Source organism: Ornithorhynchus anatinus, chromosome X1 (assembly GCF_004115215.2).
Source record: "Ornithorhynchus anatinus isolate Pmale09 chromosome X1, mOrnAna1.pri.v4, whole genome shotgun sequence".
In the NCBI taxonomy this organism is placed as follows: domain Eukaryota; kingdom Metazoa; phylum Chordata; class Mammalia; order Monotremata; family Ornithorhynchidae; genus Ornithorhynchus; species Ornithorhynchus anatinus.
The window spans coordinates 22,276,997-22,293,478 of NC_041749.1; the positions used below are offsets into that span (position 1 = coordinate 22,276,997).

At 42.3% G+C, this 16,482-nt stretch overlaps 1 protein-coding gene across 7 annotated transcripts in view; it reads right to left on the reverse strand.

Moving 5' to 3' along the window:
* Window positions 1–16,482, reverse strand: part of TENM2 (teneurin transmembrane protein 2) — a 1,066,718-nt gene that overhangs the window by 243,330 nt on the left and 806,906 nt on the right. For all 7 annotated transcript variants that reach the window (XM_039910127.1, XM_039910126.1, XM_039910125.1 and 4 more), the window contains one exon: window positions 14,580–14,814. In XM_039910127.1, coding sequence (XP_039766061.1) covers window positions 14,580–14,814 — 235 coding nt within the window. The remainder of the gene's footprint in view (window positions 1–14,579; window positions 14,815–16,482) is intronic.

Consider the following 16,482-nt stretch of genomic DNA (forward strand, 5'->3'; position numbering starts at 1 on the left):
CATGCTTTAACTCTGCCTTCTCCTCTACCCGACAAATTATCTCTCCATCCTTAGTAACACCCATGCCCACTGCCCTCGACAGTTATTCCAGACGTTCAACGCCCTCCTCAAACCCCCATCTCCTCAGCTCCTCCATCTCTTGCCCCTAATGACCTGGCTACCTACTTTGAGAAAACAAGCTATCAGGTGTGATCCACCTAAAATCTCCCCTGCTCCTCTCCAGGCTGTCCCTTCTCCAATGCTTTCTTCAACTCCCCCATCTTTCCCAGCAGTATGTCTAGAAAGATCTTCTCCTGCTTTCTCTAAAAATCCACGCCGTCCACCTGTGCATCTGACCCCATCCCTTTGCACCTTAAAGTGCATGGCCCTTCCCTTCTTCCTTCCCTGACTGCCATCTTCAACTGTTGGCTCTCCAGTGGTTTCTTCCCAACATGTTCATGACTCTCATCCTAAAAACAAAATACCCTTCCCTTGACTCCATGCTCCATGGCTCCCTCCATTTATCACCCCAACTTGCTACTGCCATTCCTCTCCAAACTCCTTGAGTGAGTTGTCTATACCTGCTGTCTCAAGTTAGTCCCCTCCAATTCTCTCCTTGACCCTTCCTCCCATCTGGTTTCCATTCCCTTCACAGAAACAGCTCTCTCAAAGGTCACAAGTGATTGTCTTCTTGACAAATCCAATGGTCTCTACTCCATCTTAATCCTCCTCAACCTCTCACCGGCTTTCGACACTGTCGACCATCCCCTTCTCCTGAAAGTGTTACCTAACCCTGGCTTCACTGACACTGTGCTCTCCTGGTTCTCCTCCTACCTTTTTGGCCATGGATTCTCAGTCTCTTTCACAGGCTACTCCTCAAGGAGTCCTTCAAGGTTCAATTCTGGGTCCCCTTCATCCATCTACATCTATTCTGTTGGAGAACTCATTTGTTCCCATGTCTTCAACAACCACCTCTATATGAATGATTCCCAAATTTACATCTCCAGTCTTGACCTCTTTCTCGCTCTGCAGTCTCACATTTCCTCCTTCCTTCAGGACATCTCTATTTGGATGTCCCGCCTACATCTTAAAATTTAACATATCCAAATCAAAACTCCTTATCTTCCCACTCAAATTCTGTCCTCCCCCTGACTTCCCTACCACTGCAGACGGCACCACCATTCTTTCTGTCTCACAAGTTCATAACTTTGGCATTATCCTTTACTCATCTCTCTCATTAAACCCACTACCGGTTCAACCTTCACAACATCACTAAAATCTGTCCTTTCCTCTTCATCCAAACTGCTACTGCATTAAGCCAAACACTTATCCTATCCCACCTTGATTACTGCATCAGCCTTCTTGTTGACCTCTCCGCCTCCTGTCTCTCCCCACTCCAGCCCATACTTCACTCTGCTGCCTGGATCATTTTTCCACAAAAATCTTTAGTCCATGTTTCCCCAATCCTCAAGAACCTCCAGTGGTTGCCTATCCAGTGGTTGCTTATCCACCTCCGCATTAAGCAGGAACTCCTTAACACCAGCTTTAATGTGCTCAATCACTTTGGCCCTCCTAACTCACCTTGCTGCTCTCCTACTACAATCCTACTACACACACTTTGCTCCTCTAAAGACAAGTTACTTACTGTACACCTACCTTATCTGTTTCACCACTGATCTTTCGCCCACATCCTGGAATGCCCTCCTTCTTCATGTCTGTCAGACAGACAATTACCCTCCCCACCTTTAAAGACTTACTGAAGGCACATCTCCTCCTTCCCTGACTAAGCCCTCTTTTCCTTGTCTTCCACTTCCTTCTGTGTCACCCTGGTTTTCTCCATTTATTCATTCCACCCCCATCTCAGGCCCACAAGGGTTATGGGCATATCTGAAATTTATTTATGTGGGAGGCGGGGAGGTTTGCAGGCTACAGTATCATCTGATGGGAGCTGTTGAATATAGGTTTTGATGGGGTACCAGTATCCCAAGCAAGGAAAGGAAAAGACAAAAAATACCCAAAGGTAAAACTATCAGGAAAGAAAATTTAATATTTGGCTAAAGGTCTCCCACTATGTGATTATCACAGGCTCCCCTCCAAAGAATTTTTCTTTTCCCCCAAGTCCCTGATTATGATTTTTTAAAAATAATTCTACTTGTGATTACTCTGAAGATCTCAAAGTACTTTACAAGAAGCCCCGGAATTCAAATTTTTCCTGATAAGCATTGGAGGTGAGGTGGCAGTGAGTGACCTGAAAGTAAGACTGCCATTTATGGATTAGAAGTCAGACAGGAAAGCTTAAGTGACATGAATCACTGATATCCCTCAACAACACAGTTGAAAATAAACCCACTTGGACCTACACCTAGAAGTGTATCTACTAGAACACACTGCTTTTGCCTGGATCAAAGGTATTTTCTGGCTGGCATTTTCATAATTGTACTGTATATTTCGGAGGTAAGGTTGCTTTCTTTGAAATCCTCTATTGTATTATTCATTCTGCAATACTAAACAATGAATTACTCTGTTCCACAGAAAACTTCATTCTGCCTGTATTTTTGAAATAAAGAATTGTATAAAACCAAGCTTCTGATCAAAAGCATATGAAACAGTTCAGCTCAATTAATGATTTGGGAAAGATTGCTGCCTTGGAATTAAAATATAGAAGTTAAAATGAAAACCTCCTCCTTTTATGTTGGATTGAAGTACTTTGCTTTTCATTCTTTTCCTCTCTTAAACTAGAGAGACCGGACATAAGGATTTCTGTAGAGAACATAGTTTCAAAAGGAGAAGAGATGAGATATTTTCCATTTAAGCACCTGATATTCACCCCACCCTGAGCCATGCAGGAATAAGGTGCATATCCGTAATTTATTTATAATAATGTCTGATTCCTACTCTAGACTGTAAGCTCTTTGTGGGCAGGGAATGTGTCTACCAACTTTAATATACTATCCCAAGCTCTTAGTACAGTGCTCTGCACACAGTAAGTGCTCAATAAATACCATTAAATGACTGACTGATTTTCCTTCTTTTGAAGTTTAGGATTGTGAGGCCTCTGTCTATTGTTCGTCTCATTTTTGTTGGCCTTTCCCTATAGAGTCTTTAGTTTAAATCAAGGGCCAAACTGAAAGTGGTAGCTACTCAGTTCTGGGCAGTGTGTGAGACTGAAAGCTCATTGAGAACAGGGATTGTCTTCTCTTTTGTAGACTCCCAAGCATTAAGTATGGTGCTCTGCTCAGAGTAGGTACCCAATACAGTACTGAAGATGGTATTGTTCCAGAGGAGCAGCAGCATGACCTAATGTAAAGAGCATGGGCCTGGTAGTCAGAGGACCTGAGTTCTAATCTCAGCTCCACCACCTCCCTGCTGTGTGACCTTGAGCAAGGCACTTAACTTCTCTGTGCCTCAGTTACCTCATCTGTAAAATGGATATTCAGTACCTGTTCGCCTTCCTGCTTAGGTCGTGAGCTCTGTGTGGGAGAGGGATGGTGTTCAAAGTGATTATTCTGTATTTTCCCCAGTGCTTAAAACAATGCTTGACACACAGTAAGCATTTAAACACCCCAATTATTGTTATTCCAGTGGATATGGATTTCTACCTTTTCAACTTTGAGACAAGCAGGGTTTTAAAGTATGTAGGACAGTTCTTTCTGATTCATACTTTCATATTTCCAAAGATAAGTACTTCAAAGAAGCTCTCAGAGATGCAAACTACAGAAAAGGTGATGATCCATTATATATATTTCCAAAGAATTTTAGACGTTTTATATCTAAGTAGAAGCAGCATGGCCTAGTGGAAAGAGAATGGGGGCCTAGTGGAAAGAGCATGGGCCTGGAATTCAGAGAACCTGCTTCCTAATCCCAACTCCACCACTTGTCTACTGTGTGAATTTAGGCAAGTCACTTAACTTCTCTGTGCCTCAGTTATCTCATCTGGAAAATGGGGATTAAGGCTGGTAGTCCTATGAGCCAGGGACTGCATTTAACCTACTTATCTTGTATCTACCCCAGCACCTACATACCTTATCCCTAATTTACAGGTGTTCATTCCATCGTATTTATTGAGCTCTTACTGTATGCAGGCCACTATACTAAGCGCTTAAACTGATGTGAAACCTGAGACACAGGAAGAGATGAATGACAACCCCAAGGTCACACAGGAAGCAAGGGGGCGATGCTGAGACTAGGAACTGGCTCTTCTGACTCTCAATCCTGTGCTTTCTCTACAAGACCATTCTGCTCCTCATGAATTAATTAATATCATAAATAACATGATGATGACTACCTTTCCATTCTACCACAGTTTGAGCACATGCCTGGGTACATGTTTCTCCCCAACAGGACTAAGCGGTTCTCCTTACAGTGATGTAGCATTAATTGAGAGGAACAGAAGTAATAGCTGCTATCAAGATATCACGCAGTTACTGATAAATATGCTTTCCAACAAAATCTATAGTGGCTCTTGGGTTTCCCTCACTTGTGGACCATTATGCCGATGACTGATATCTGCAAATAGTCTGGTGTAGGTTTCCAATACAGAAATTTGTACTGCACAGCAAGAGACTGATGTGAGTGTGTGAGTCCACTGTTGGGCAGGGATTGTCTCTGTTGCCAAATTGTACACTCCAAGCGCTTAGTACAGTGCACTGCACACTGTAACTGCTCAATAAATATAATCGAATGAATAAGTGACTTTCACTTCATCGGAAATATAAGAATCACAGAAGTACTCACTGACTATTGCACCCCTATTTTATAGATGAGGAAACAGATTCCCTTGCTTTCTGACACTTTTTCTCCCTTCCCACTCTCTCACAACACATCATGACCTTAGAAATAGTTTCCCTTGCCTCTTAGGCAGACACCCCCTCCCCATGAACCTGAATCCTCACCCAACCCCCTGGCACACACACAGCCTCATCTCCCCACATCTCCCTCCCATCCTGCCAGTGCTTTTTTGGAATGTGTTCTTTTTTCACAGCCAGTCCAGTTCAAATCACAGCTCCAGGACAATCAGTGGTATTTCACTGCTTACTGTGTGCAGAGTTACATGCGCAGCACTTGCAATGAAAACAAGTAGATATGATCCTTGACCACAAGGAGCTTACAGATAGGAGACAGACAATAACATATATGACAGACGGATACGTATTTAGGTAACAGAGGGAAGTGGGGTGAAAATCAAAGTGCTTGAAGGGTTACAGGCCCAAGTGCATAGGCGATGCAGAAGGGAGAGCAAATAGAGGGATCGTGCGCTTTGTCAGGCAAGGCTTCTTGGAAGAGATATGATTTTAGTAGGGCTTTGAAGATGGGGAGAGTGATGGTCTCACAAATACAGAAGAGCAAGAGAGTTCATTGCCAGAGAGAAGACATAGTCTTCAGGTTGGCAGAGAGAAAGATGAGATTGAGGTACAGTGAGTAGGCTGGCAGAGGACTGAAGAGTGAAGGTTGGATTGGAGTAGATCAGTGATTGTGAGATAGGACTGTGAGAGCTGACTGAGTTCCTTAAAGCTGAAAAGAAGTTTCTGTTGGATGTGGAAATGGGTGAGCGATCATAGACAGTTTTTGAGAAGGAGAGAGACATGGAATGAATGGTCTTTTATAGAAATGGTCTGTACAGCAGAGTGAAGAATGGACTGGGAAAGGGAGAGACAGGGGGCTTTAAAGGTCCCTATCACCTTGCCCCTTCTTACCTCACCTCCCTTCTCTCCTTCTACATCCCAGCCCGCACACTCTGTTCCTCTGGTGCTAACCTTCTCACTGTCCCTCGATCTCGCCTGTCTCGATGCCAACCCCTGGCCCACATCCTACCTATGGCCAGGAACGTTCTACCTCCTCAAATCTGCCAAACAAGCACTCTTCTCCCCTTCAAAGCGCTACTGAAGACACACTTCCTTCAAGAGGCCTTCCCATATTAAGCCCCCTTTTCCTCAGCTCCCCCTCCCTTCTGCATCACCTCGACTTGCTCTCTGCTCCCCCTCTCCCACCCTACAGGACTTATGTATATATGTATATATCTATAATTCTACTTATTTATATTGATGCCTGCTTATTTTGATGCCTGTCTTCCCGCCGACCCAAGACTGTAAACCCATTGTGGGCAGGTATTGTCTCCCTTTATTGCTGTATTGTACTTTCCAAGCACTTAGTACAGTGCTCTGCACACAGTAAGTGCTCAATTAATATGATTGAGTGAATGAATGAATGAATGAGGCAGGTAGACCAGCAAATAGGCTGATGCAGCAGTTCCAGGGTCATGGAGACTTGACCAGGCTGGGATGGAGAGGGGGGAAAACTGGCAGCAGTATCTCCCAAGACATTTGGATATCTATACCCTTAAATCACTTTTTTAATGTTATTTTTAAGTGCTTACTATGTACCAATCTATCTACTAAACCCTGGGGTTGAAAGGAGCTAATCAGGGTGGGTACAGTCCACATCCCACATGGGACTCTTGGTCTTAATCCTCATTTTACAGATGAGGGTAATTGAGGCCCAGAGAAGTTAAGTGACTTGCCCAAGGTCCCACAGCAGACAAGTGGCAGAGCTGGGATTAGAACCCAGGTCCTCTTATCAGGCCCATGCTCTATCCACTAGGCCACGCTGCTTCTCTTACCATTTGATATCCACCCCACCTTCAGTCCCACAGCCCTTAAGTACATGTCTGTAATTTATTTTATTGTCTGTCTTCCCCTCTAAACTGTAAGTTCCTTGTGAGCAGGGACTGTGTCTACCAACTCTGTTGTACTCTACTCTCCCAAGTGCTTAGAACTGAGTTCCACACACAGTAAGCACTCAAATAACACTGACTGATTAGATGGTCACATCTTTTTTTCTTCTAGCCACTGGTAATTTTAACCCTAGAGTCGATAGAACAGAATAAAGTATCCATTCCTTAAAAAAATATTAAAATTTTCAAAATCTGAGGGCTAAATTGAAATACCAACAGTCTAATCTAATCACCAATACTTTAAAAATCGTTATGATAATTACACAAAAAATTATTTCGGGAGAAATAACTTTGCTTCTGAATTGTTTTTATCACTTAAAATGACTAACATCTGCCCACTGCATATCACTATTATATTTAATACTTTAAAAAAACGTGTCTTCAGAACCTGCCCTTCCAGTATTCTCTAAACGCAATAAAAAAGTAATAAATAAAACTCAATGCTCCAAGAATTTGGAAAGTTGGCTTGATAAATTAGTGACTGCATCCCTTGGTGTCATTCTGTCAAGCTCTCCATTCAATAGTATTTATTGAGCACTTCCTATGTGCGCAGCACTGGATTAAGCGCTTTGAATGTACAATTCGGCAACAGATAGAGACAATCCCTGCTCATTGACGGGCTCACAAATCACGGGTGCCTAGACTGGAGAATGTCAAATCCAAAGCCCTACTGAGAGCTCACCTCCTCCAAGAGGCCTTCCCAGACAGAGCTTCCCCTTTTCCCTTTGCTCCCTCACCCTTCCCTCCTTCACCTCCTTTCAGCTAAGTCCCCCTTTCCCTCTGCTTCTCCCCTTCTTCCTTCCTTTCCCCTCAGCACTGTGCTCATTTGTATATATTTTTATTACCCTATTTATTTTATTAATGAGGTATACATCCCCTTGATTCTATTTATTGTGATTAAGTTGTCTTGTTTTTGTCCATCTGTCTTCCCCAATTAGACTGTAAGCCCATCAAGTGGGCAGGGGTTGTCTCTATCTGTTGCCCAATTGTACATTTCAAGTGCTTAGGCCAGTGCTCTGCACATAGTAGGGCTCAATAAATATTATTGAATGAATGAAAGATCCTTCAAAGCATCTCCACATTCTACTTACCCTGCCTGCTAGAAGCCTGAACATCTTATCAGGCTCAAGGAAAAAGAAAAAAAAAAATCTTCACAGCCAGGACTGAAAAAGGTCTTGCCAGCTCATCACTGCCAGCCTAGGCTAGGCCAGATAGGGATCCTGAGAGAGGACGAAGAGAACGCCCAAAGGAATGACATTTGATATTAACTCAAAAGGAAAGAGAACTCAGACAACCAATGAAATGTCCATCCTTGTCTCGAATGCGAACCGAACCTGAGTGACTTTACCGCCTGAATAGGCTGGGAAGCCAAGAATATATGTTTACTAGTGAATTCCACTAGGTGGCCTCCATCAGTAACTCTGAGTGTGTTTAACGTTAAATACACACTCGCACGGAACTCAAATTCATTTGAGCCATCCTTCCAGGAAGAGACTAGGCTACAGTAACTCAGAAGAAGCATGGATTACCCAGGGCCTAAGAAGAGTTGCCTGCCTCTTTTTTTCCATTTTAAACAAAAGTTCCAATTTTAAAAATTCCCCTTGCACTCCCCTACGTCCCCGTTTTCATCTGAGCTGCATGAAGAGTGAAAACTGGAGAGGTCCCAGCAAAACGTGTACTTGTGCCCTCTTGGTGCTTCTTAAAAATTCATGAACGTGGGTTGCATTTTGTTCATTTCCTTATTAACGGGTCTGAGTGTGTTTAATACTGCCAGCCGTAAATGACAGGCTCTCTAGGTAGCAAGTGAGGAAGTTATCACTTGCTTTACTGTCAAACCGGCAGACTTTATTGTCTGTTCGCACTGGCCTCAGACTGGCTTGACTCAAATCACCTAATAAGAAAGTACTAAACAGCAAAGGACTCTCATCAGCAAAAAAGCAAACTCTTATGTGTTTGTTCCCTGTAGTAAGCCTGCCAATTGAACAGCTCTGATACTGAGATTAATAAACTGCCGTCATTCAAGGAAGACTGGAAAACTGCAAAATTAAAGTACATTGCAATGTGAAGAGCTGCTGGCCAGGTAGGACAGTATCAGCCTCTTAAAGTAAATATAAAACAAGGCTAAGTTGGTGAGAATATCCATAAGGGTTCATAAATGTGTTTATTTCCCTGATGTTTAGATGTGGCCTATTTCTTTATAAAATGAAGAGAAAATGATCCACTCATTTGAAAAGCCATTGGGTGGATATGATTCCAATGGTGTCCATTTCAGAGAATGTCAAAAAAACCACCCAAAAAACCTTTCAATGGTTTAAAATTCTCTGGACATAGCATAGCATCAACTTCTGGCAGAAAAATTAATCTTTAGGTAGAAAAATCAATTTTAAGGACAAGTTTGGAATAGTCTTCTAACACTGCACAGTGAGGATTTTCTCAACAACCTGATTTACTACATTACTATTAGATATTCTCCACCAGTGAAGAACACCAAAAAGCCCTGAAGTTAACAACAAAACAAACAAAAAAAAAAAAACCCCAACAAACCTTGATTGAAATCTAAATAGATGTTTTCTGTTATTACGAGGCAAAACATAGGTCCTTTCAATAGAACCAAAAGCATGGGAAAATGTAGTGAATTTTCCATATATACTAAGGAAAAATTTTCAGTTGAAATTAAAATCACAATTAATTGTCACCAACCTGTAAAGAATGATAACCACTAGCTCTATAAATAATATGCTTCATCTCCTTCTTTGGCAAAACTTCATTTCAGTGAGATGGAATCTACAAACCATGAAGCTGAAACAATAACACTGCCACTTACTCCTGAAGTGCCTATTTGCTGTAGCTCTCAAAGAATCTTCTACATAATACTTGGGCCATTAAAACTCTCTCAATCATCCAAGTCATTCCCTTCCTGGAACTCTGTCAGTATGGCAAGGGCCTATGATTAACTTTATCGAGGCTGCCAACAGATCAAGAAATGGCAGGTTAAAAAACAGCCTCCTTTATTCCCTACCAACTTGAAATTTTTATAATCCCAACATCAGGACTGTCTCTAGTTCCCCTGCTATTAGTCCAGTGGAAAGAGCACCACCCTGGGTTCTAGTTCTGGTTCCACTTGCAACTATTTAACGTGGACAAAGAGAGACTGTTCACTTTGCAATGTGCCCAACCTCCGCTTGCCTATTTGCTCAAAACTCTCCATGTCCCAGTGGGAACAGGACTGGCACAGAAAGGAGACTGCAGGAGTAACAGTGAAAAACATGAGCACTCTAACCAATTCTTCCATGTTATTTCTAACATCTGCAGAGCTGAGGTTTAACTGCAATTAATCATATTTATTAGGTGCTTGTGTGCAGAGCGCTGCATTAAGCACTGGGGAGAGTAAATCCTGGTGGAAAATTCCATCATTCTTACACTCTGTATGCAGGCCCAGCCTGATAATTATTACAATAGTTAATTCCTTTCCTGGTATTATTGCAACTACTTTGTCCCTACCATTTCTAAAATCTTGGAGTGTTCTCTAACAATCTACTGTCGATATGCAGAGGAGTAACAGTAACAGCAATAATACTATTTATTGAATGCCTAGTGTATGCCATATCCTGTACTAAGCACTTTGGAAGTAAAGCATAAGATCCATTCCTGCCCACGAAAAGCTGATAATGGTGTGCCAATTTTCAGCACTGAATAGTCATACACGTTTACTGTTTGGGTTGCCAGAGATTCGGTAGAACTCCTTTTAGAGGGAAGACCACACAGTTGTCTTCTATGCAGATGATTCCCAAATCTACATCTCCAGCCCTGATCTTGTTCCCTTTTCTGCAGTCTTGCATTTCCTCCTGCCTTCAAGACATCTCTTCTTGGATGTCCTGATGTCACCTCAAACTTATGCCTAAAACATGCCTAAAAGAGAACTGCTTATCTTTCCACCCAAACCCTGTCCTTCCCTGACTTTCCCATCATTATAGATGGCACCACCACCCTTCCCATCTCACAAGCCCGTAACCTTGGCATTGTCCTCAACTCCTCTCTTTCATTCAACCCCTGACTAAACCTGTCGGTTCGACCTTGATGACATCACTAAAATCTGCCCTTTCCTCTCCATTCACACTGCTACCACATTAATCCAAACCCTTTTCCTATCCTGCCTTGATTATTCTAACGGCCTCCTTGCTGATCTCCCAGTCTCCTCTCTCTCTCCCCACTCCAGTCCACACTTCACCCTGTTGCCCAGATTAGGCCATGTTTTCCACTCCTCAAAACCCTCCAGTGCTTGCCCATCCACCTCTGCATCAAACAGAAACTGCTTACCATCTGCTTTAAAGCACTCAATCACCTTGCCCCTTTGTACCTCACCTCGCTAACTCTCCTACAGACCAGCCCGCACACTTCACTCCTCTAATGCTTACCTTCTCCCTCTACCTCGATCTTGTCTATCTTGCCCCTGACCTCTCGCTCACATCCTGCCTCTGGTCTGGAACGCCCTGTGTCTTCTTACTGGACAGCCAATTACTCTCCCCCACTTCATACCCTTATTAAAGGCACATCTCCAAGAGGCCTTTCTTGCCTGAGTCCTTTCCTTTTTTTCCATTCCCTCCTGCATCACTCTGACTTTCTCCCTTTATTCATGCCCCCCGCTAGCCCCACAGCACTTATGTACATAGCTGTAACTTATTTAATGTCTGTCTCCCCCTCTACACTCTAAGCTTGTTGTTGGCAGGGAAAGTGTCTGTTATATTGTGCTCTCCCAAGCACTTAGGACAGTGCTCTGCATACAGTAAGTGCTCAGTAGATACTATTGACTGACTAATAATACAGAGAACAACAAGATAGGAGAAAGCAGGGAGAAGCTCACTGGAAACTAGTTGGAACTGACTCTGGATTGTTGAGGGTGCGGTGATCTGCATTCATCAATTTAGACATCCCTGAAATCTTTGCATCAAGTTAGGGAACATGGCTTCAAGGTGGGAGGAGAGGATTTTTTCCCCCCAATTTCCACTTCTCAAATGTAGCATATGTAGTGAGGGGGCCCCATGATCATTAGATCAAATTATGACACTCTAGAGGTCACATACTGCACTGGAGTAATCAATAGCTCTATCTAGTATGGAGATAGGTTTGGTAATCATCTTCTGTGAAAAGATCATCTACCACCCCTACATTATCTCTCTAAGGGACAAAGAAATAGCTAAAACAAACCCACAGATTTTCAGTTTGATAGTTAATGTAAGGATCTGAAATGCCAAGAAACAGGGAAAGGGGGTGGATGGATTCTCTTTATGGAGAAGTGGAAAAAAAAATCAAACCTAATAATGATGATTACTAAAATTAAAGTTTTGGTTTTTTTTCCATTACTGAGTTTTGTATATCAGCTGACATTAACAGTAAACTCAGGTTCTGGTAACAACACGGATCTGAGAAACAGTGTGGCTTGGTGGATAGAGCATAGCATGGGCCCGGGAGTCAGAAAGTCACAGGTTCTAATCCCAGGTTCTGCCACATGTCTGTTGTGTTACTTCGGGCAAGTCACTTCACTTATCTGGGGCTCAGTTACTTCATTGATAAAATGTGGATTAAGAGTGTGAGCCCTATGTGGGAAAGGGACTGTGTACCACCTAGTTTGTATCTACCCCAGTGCTTAGAACAGTGCTTGGCACATAGTAAGCCCTTAAAAAGTGCCATAACAACAATTACTTGTCTGTTCACATGAACTGTTTGATTAAAGAATAACCAGACATGGGTTTTTTTTTCTGATTTTCCTCTGTGATTTTGGCAACTCTCCTTTGGTCTCTTGCTCCCCGCTAGCCTCTGGCTTCCTGGACTACTCTAGTCTCTAGCTCCCCTCTCCAAAAATACCAGTTAGAACATCTAACCCTTGAAGAGGTGCCAGGTATTTAACAGACTCCCTGGACTTTCCACTTAACTAGCTCCTTCAGAAAATTGGGAAAACACTCTACTTCCTACAGGGCTGGAGAAGCCGAATCCCAAAACAATGGTTGTTCACAGAAATGAAATACTCTGGCAAAGGACACTGCTATTAATTCCGATCGAAAGGGAAATGGAGATGGGAGGCTGCTTCTATTGAGGGTCTGACCTAAATCCAGTGTGGATTTGTGTTTGGAAGAAGCTATCTGATGGCCTGTGTGGGTGCATGTTTAGTAAGACAGGGAGTTGATTAATTGCTTCTAACCCCTTGGGCCTCAAAGCCAACATGGTTACACACACCTCTCCATTTAGCCTTTTACGGGTTTGGCCCGATTAATGCAGTCTCTTCTGGCTTTACCTGAAAACCCCCTCGCCATTTAGAAATTTTCAGTTTGGAAACACATCCTGACTTTTAGAAAACAGCCTGTATGGTGAGCTAGGAGACATGACTCTGTACACTTATAAGTAGGTAATTCATCAAGCTTCTGATCCATCAAGCGGTCACCAGAGGAAGAATTAAAGCAAGGTAAAGAAATGAATATTTTCAACTTCTTTTCCACCTGCAGAAGTGCCGCATCCTTTTGTGTGTGTATGTTTGTTTTTATACATTATGGTGTGCCTCACAGGCATCAAGCTGTTAGTGTGTGCAGGAGGGATTAAAGTGAGACGCTATGTTGGGTGAAATATAAATTAAAATTATACTTCTGTCAGTCTTATTTCTCAAGGTCTCCCCAAACACTTAAATTTCAAATGAGTCTTCATTTATTACTTCAGGAAAGGCCAAATGCATAATTTATCAGTAGCTCTCAGTCAATATACCCTTATAAGTAAGTTTCCCATGAGTTTTTCAGGAAAAATATGTTATGCTAATTCTATTAGTTGGGTACACAAGAGTGATCTAGAAGAATAAACAAGCATTAAAGGAAGACACTTGTGAACAAAGAAATGTCTATCACTCTTTCATCAAGGGTCAACTTACTAAGGGAAAAAGCAAATAAAAGGCTAAAAGAATCAAGGTAGTATGGTGTTCTCTAAGTAGCTTCACTTTGTACAATAACACATGCTTTTTCTACTGCACGTGGCCGTTCTTCCCTGTGGCACGTCTGGGGCCTTATCAATCAATAGTATTTATTGAGCCCTTACTCTGTGCAAAGGACTGTACTAAGCACATGGGAGAGTACAATATATATAGAATTAGCAGACAAGTTCCCTGTCATAACGAGCTTACCAATGAGAATTTAAGCAAATGAATGTGTGATGGGTGATTTATGGGAACTAAGCAATTGATGATTCATTCATTCAATCATATTTATCGATAATCATTACTACTAATATTTGTTAAGTGCTTAGAGAAGCAGCGTGGCTCGGTGGAAAGAGCACGGCCTTGGGAGTTAAAGGTCATGTGTTCGAATCCCTGCTCTGCCACTTGTCAGCTGTGTGACTGTGGGCAAGTCACTTAACTTCTCTGTGCCTCAGTTACCTCATCTGTAAAATGGGGATTAAGACTGTGAGCCTCACGAGGGACAACCTGATTACCCTGTATCTACCCCAGCGCTTAGAAAAGTGCTCTGCATGTAGTAAGTGCTTAACAAATACCAACATTATTATTATTACTATGTGCCAAACATTGCACTCAACAGTAGGGGGGAAAACAATGCAATCAGTTCAGACAGACTTCGTCCTACACGTGGGCCCCAAACTGAGGGGGAGAGAGAACAGATATTTAATCCCCACTTTTCAAATCAAACAGGCACACAGAAATCAAGGGACTTATCCAAGGTCACACAGCAGTTAAGTGGTGGAGCCTGGATTAGAAAACGCATCTCCCAACTTTCTACTAGGCCACACTGCTTCCCAGCCTCTTGCTGTGGGGCTGTGAAATCTTCCTAAACCTGGTATTTTGCACGTAAATCCGGGATGGGATTTTCGGGTGATGTACCTGGTTTCCAGCGGCACATTGCTATTGAGGACCCAACTGTCCTGAAGCTGGACGGATTCGGGGGTCGTGGCCAGGTCATTTGGAGCTGGAGCTGGTGCGTGGATCTGGTTCCGCCGATTGGTCAGCGAGTTCCTGTTGAGGGAGTTAGCAGAGGAGTGGTGGTGGGACAACGTATGGTTGTGGGGAGGTGGAAGAGGCGGCCTCAGAGTTGACTGGCTATGGTGGTTTGGTGGGCCTATAGAAGGGGAAAGAAAAAAAAAAACAGCCATCAGTGCTGTATTACAATTTCTTCAACAGATTTAAAGACTGGTAGCATCATCTTTGTACCCTCGAGAGAAGAGTTAAGGCAAAATGAGAAAACAGGCTAAAAGTCTCTATTTTTGCTGATGATCACATTTTACAAAGTAGAGGGAAGATTAACAAAAAGAATCACAAGTAAATTAGGAATAAATAATATGTCTTAACCCACATTAATTTGTAAGCTTCAAGTAAAGAATAATTAGAAGTTACATTACCAAAGCTGTGCTCATGTGGGTTTGTTAGTGGAATTAAAGTGCTTTTTATGCTAAATGAATACCACAGTGAGAGACATCGCAGGGGAAAAAATTTACAGCCAGACTGATTTGTGTCCACATGAAACTAGAAAATAATGCAATGTTCTGCATCCTTCCGATTTCCCTCTAAATGAGTTGTGAGCCTGCGCCCAAACACACACACACAACTTTGTCAGTTGTTTAGTCTTTTTAGTCTTTCCTGTATCAAGCAAAAAAAAAGAAGAATGTGGTGCAGTGAAGATGACAACCCAAAGCTCAGTGGTTTTTGAAACTAGGTAGGGTTTTTTCAAATGTATACTTCCAAAATTCCATCTCACTAGTGCCCTTCTTTACATATCAACCAATTTTTTTCCACCCCAATCAAGAATAAACTCACCAAGAAGAAATGTCTCATTTTAAAATTATAAAATATGAAAACTGAAGGCATCAACTCCCAGTAATTTTCATGGCAACAATCTACAGGACATTGAAACCAATCGAAACTGGAGGAGGCGATACTTGTGTGCCGCAAAGGCCTTTAGGAATCGTTTTTAAAAATGGACGCTGACATTACTTTTAATATGCTGTCCTCTGAGAAAGTTTGTTTTGAGAAGTCTCCAATCAGAGCTGGCAGCTCACCAGCTGTGGGCTGTCTTGTCACTTTGCCCTGCCAACTTCTAAAACCCTTAGTTCCTGCTGTCCTGGCTTTGAGAAGTTTGCTCAAGTCATTTAAGCAAGCGATTAGACACAAATTTCAATGACTCATCTCTTCATGTGGTCAGACTGCATCTCCAAAGGTGCAAACCTAAATTGGGAAATTTCCCCACAAACCTTCCCAGGAAAATCACAATATTTAAGGAAGACACTGTGATTAGATAAAATCCACGGAGAGAAAACATCAGTAAATTTGTTTTTCAAGTTTGCATGTCAGCACTGAAAATACCTTCTGGAATGGTTTTCTGCAGAAAAAGATGAACTAAGAAAATGTTAATACACAATCCTGTATACTTATAAATTGGTTTTATTTTAAATATACAAAGAAGGATGCACTGCTCTAGAATCAGCACTCTAGTTTTATTTTGCCGGAATCTATAGCCTTATTTTGCTAGGACAGCATTCGTATCCCTTTTTAGATTCTCTGATATTGTTCTGTGATGAATTATACTTTATCACTCCATTAGTCCAAGCTTAGCTTACATTTGTAGAAAGAAGGAAAAGAGGGAAATGATTTAAGCAGTGTGGGCTTAATGGAAAGAGCATGGCTCTGGGAATCAGAACACCTGGGTTCTAATCCTGGCTCTGTCACTTGTCTGCTGTGTTAGCTTGGGCAAGTCACATTTTCTCTGTGCCTCAGGTACCTCATCTGTAAG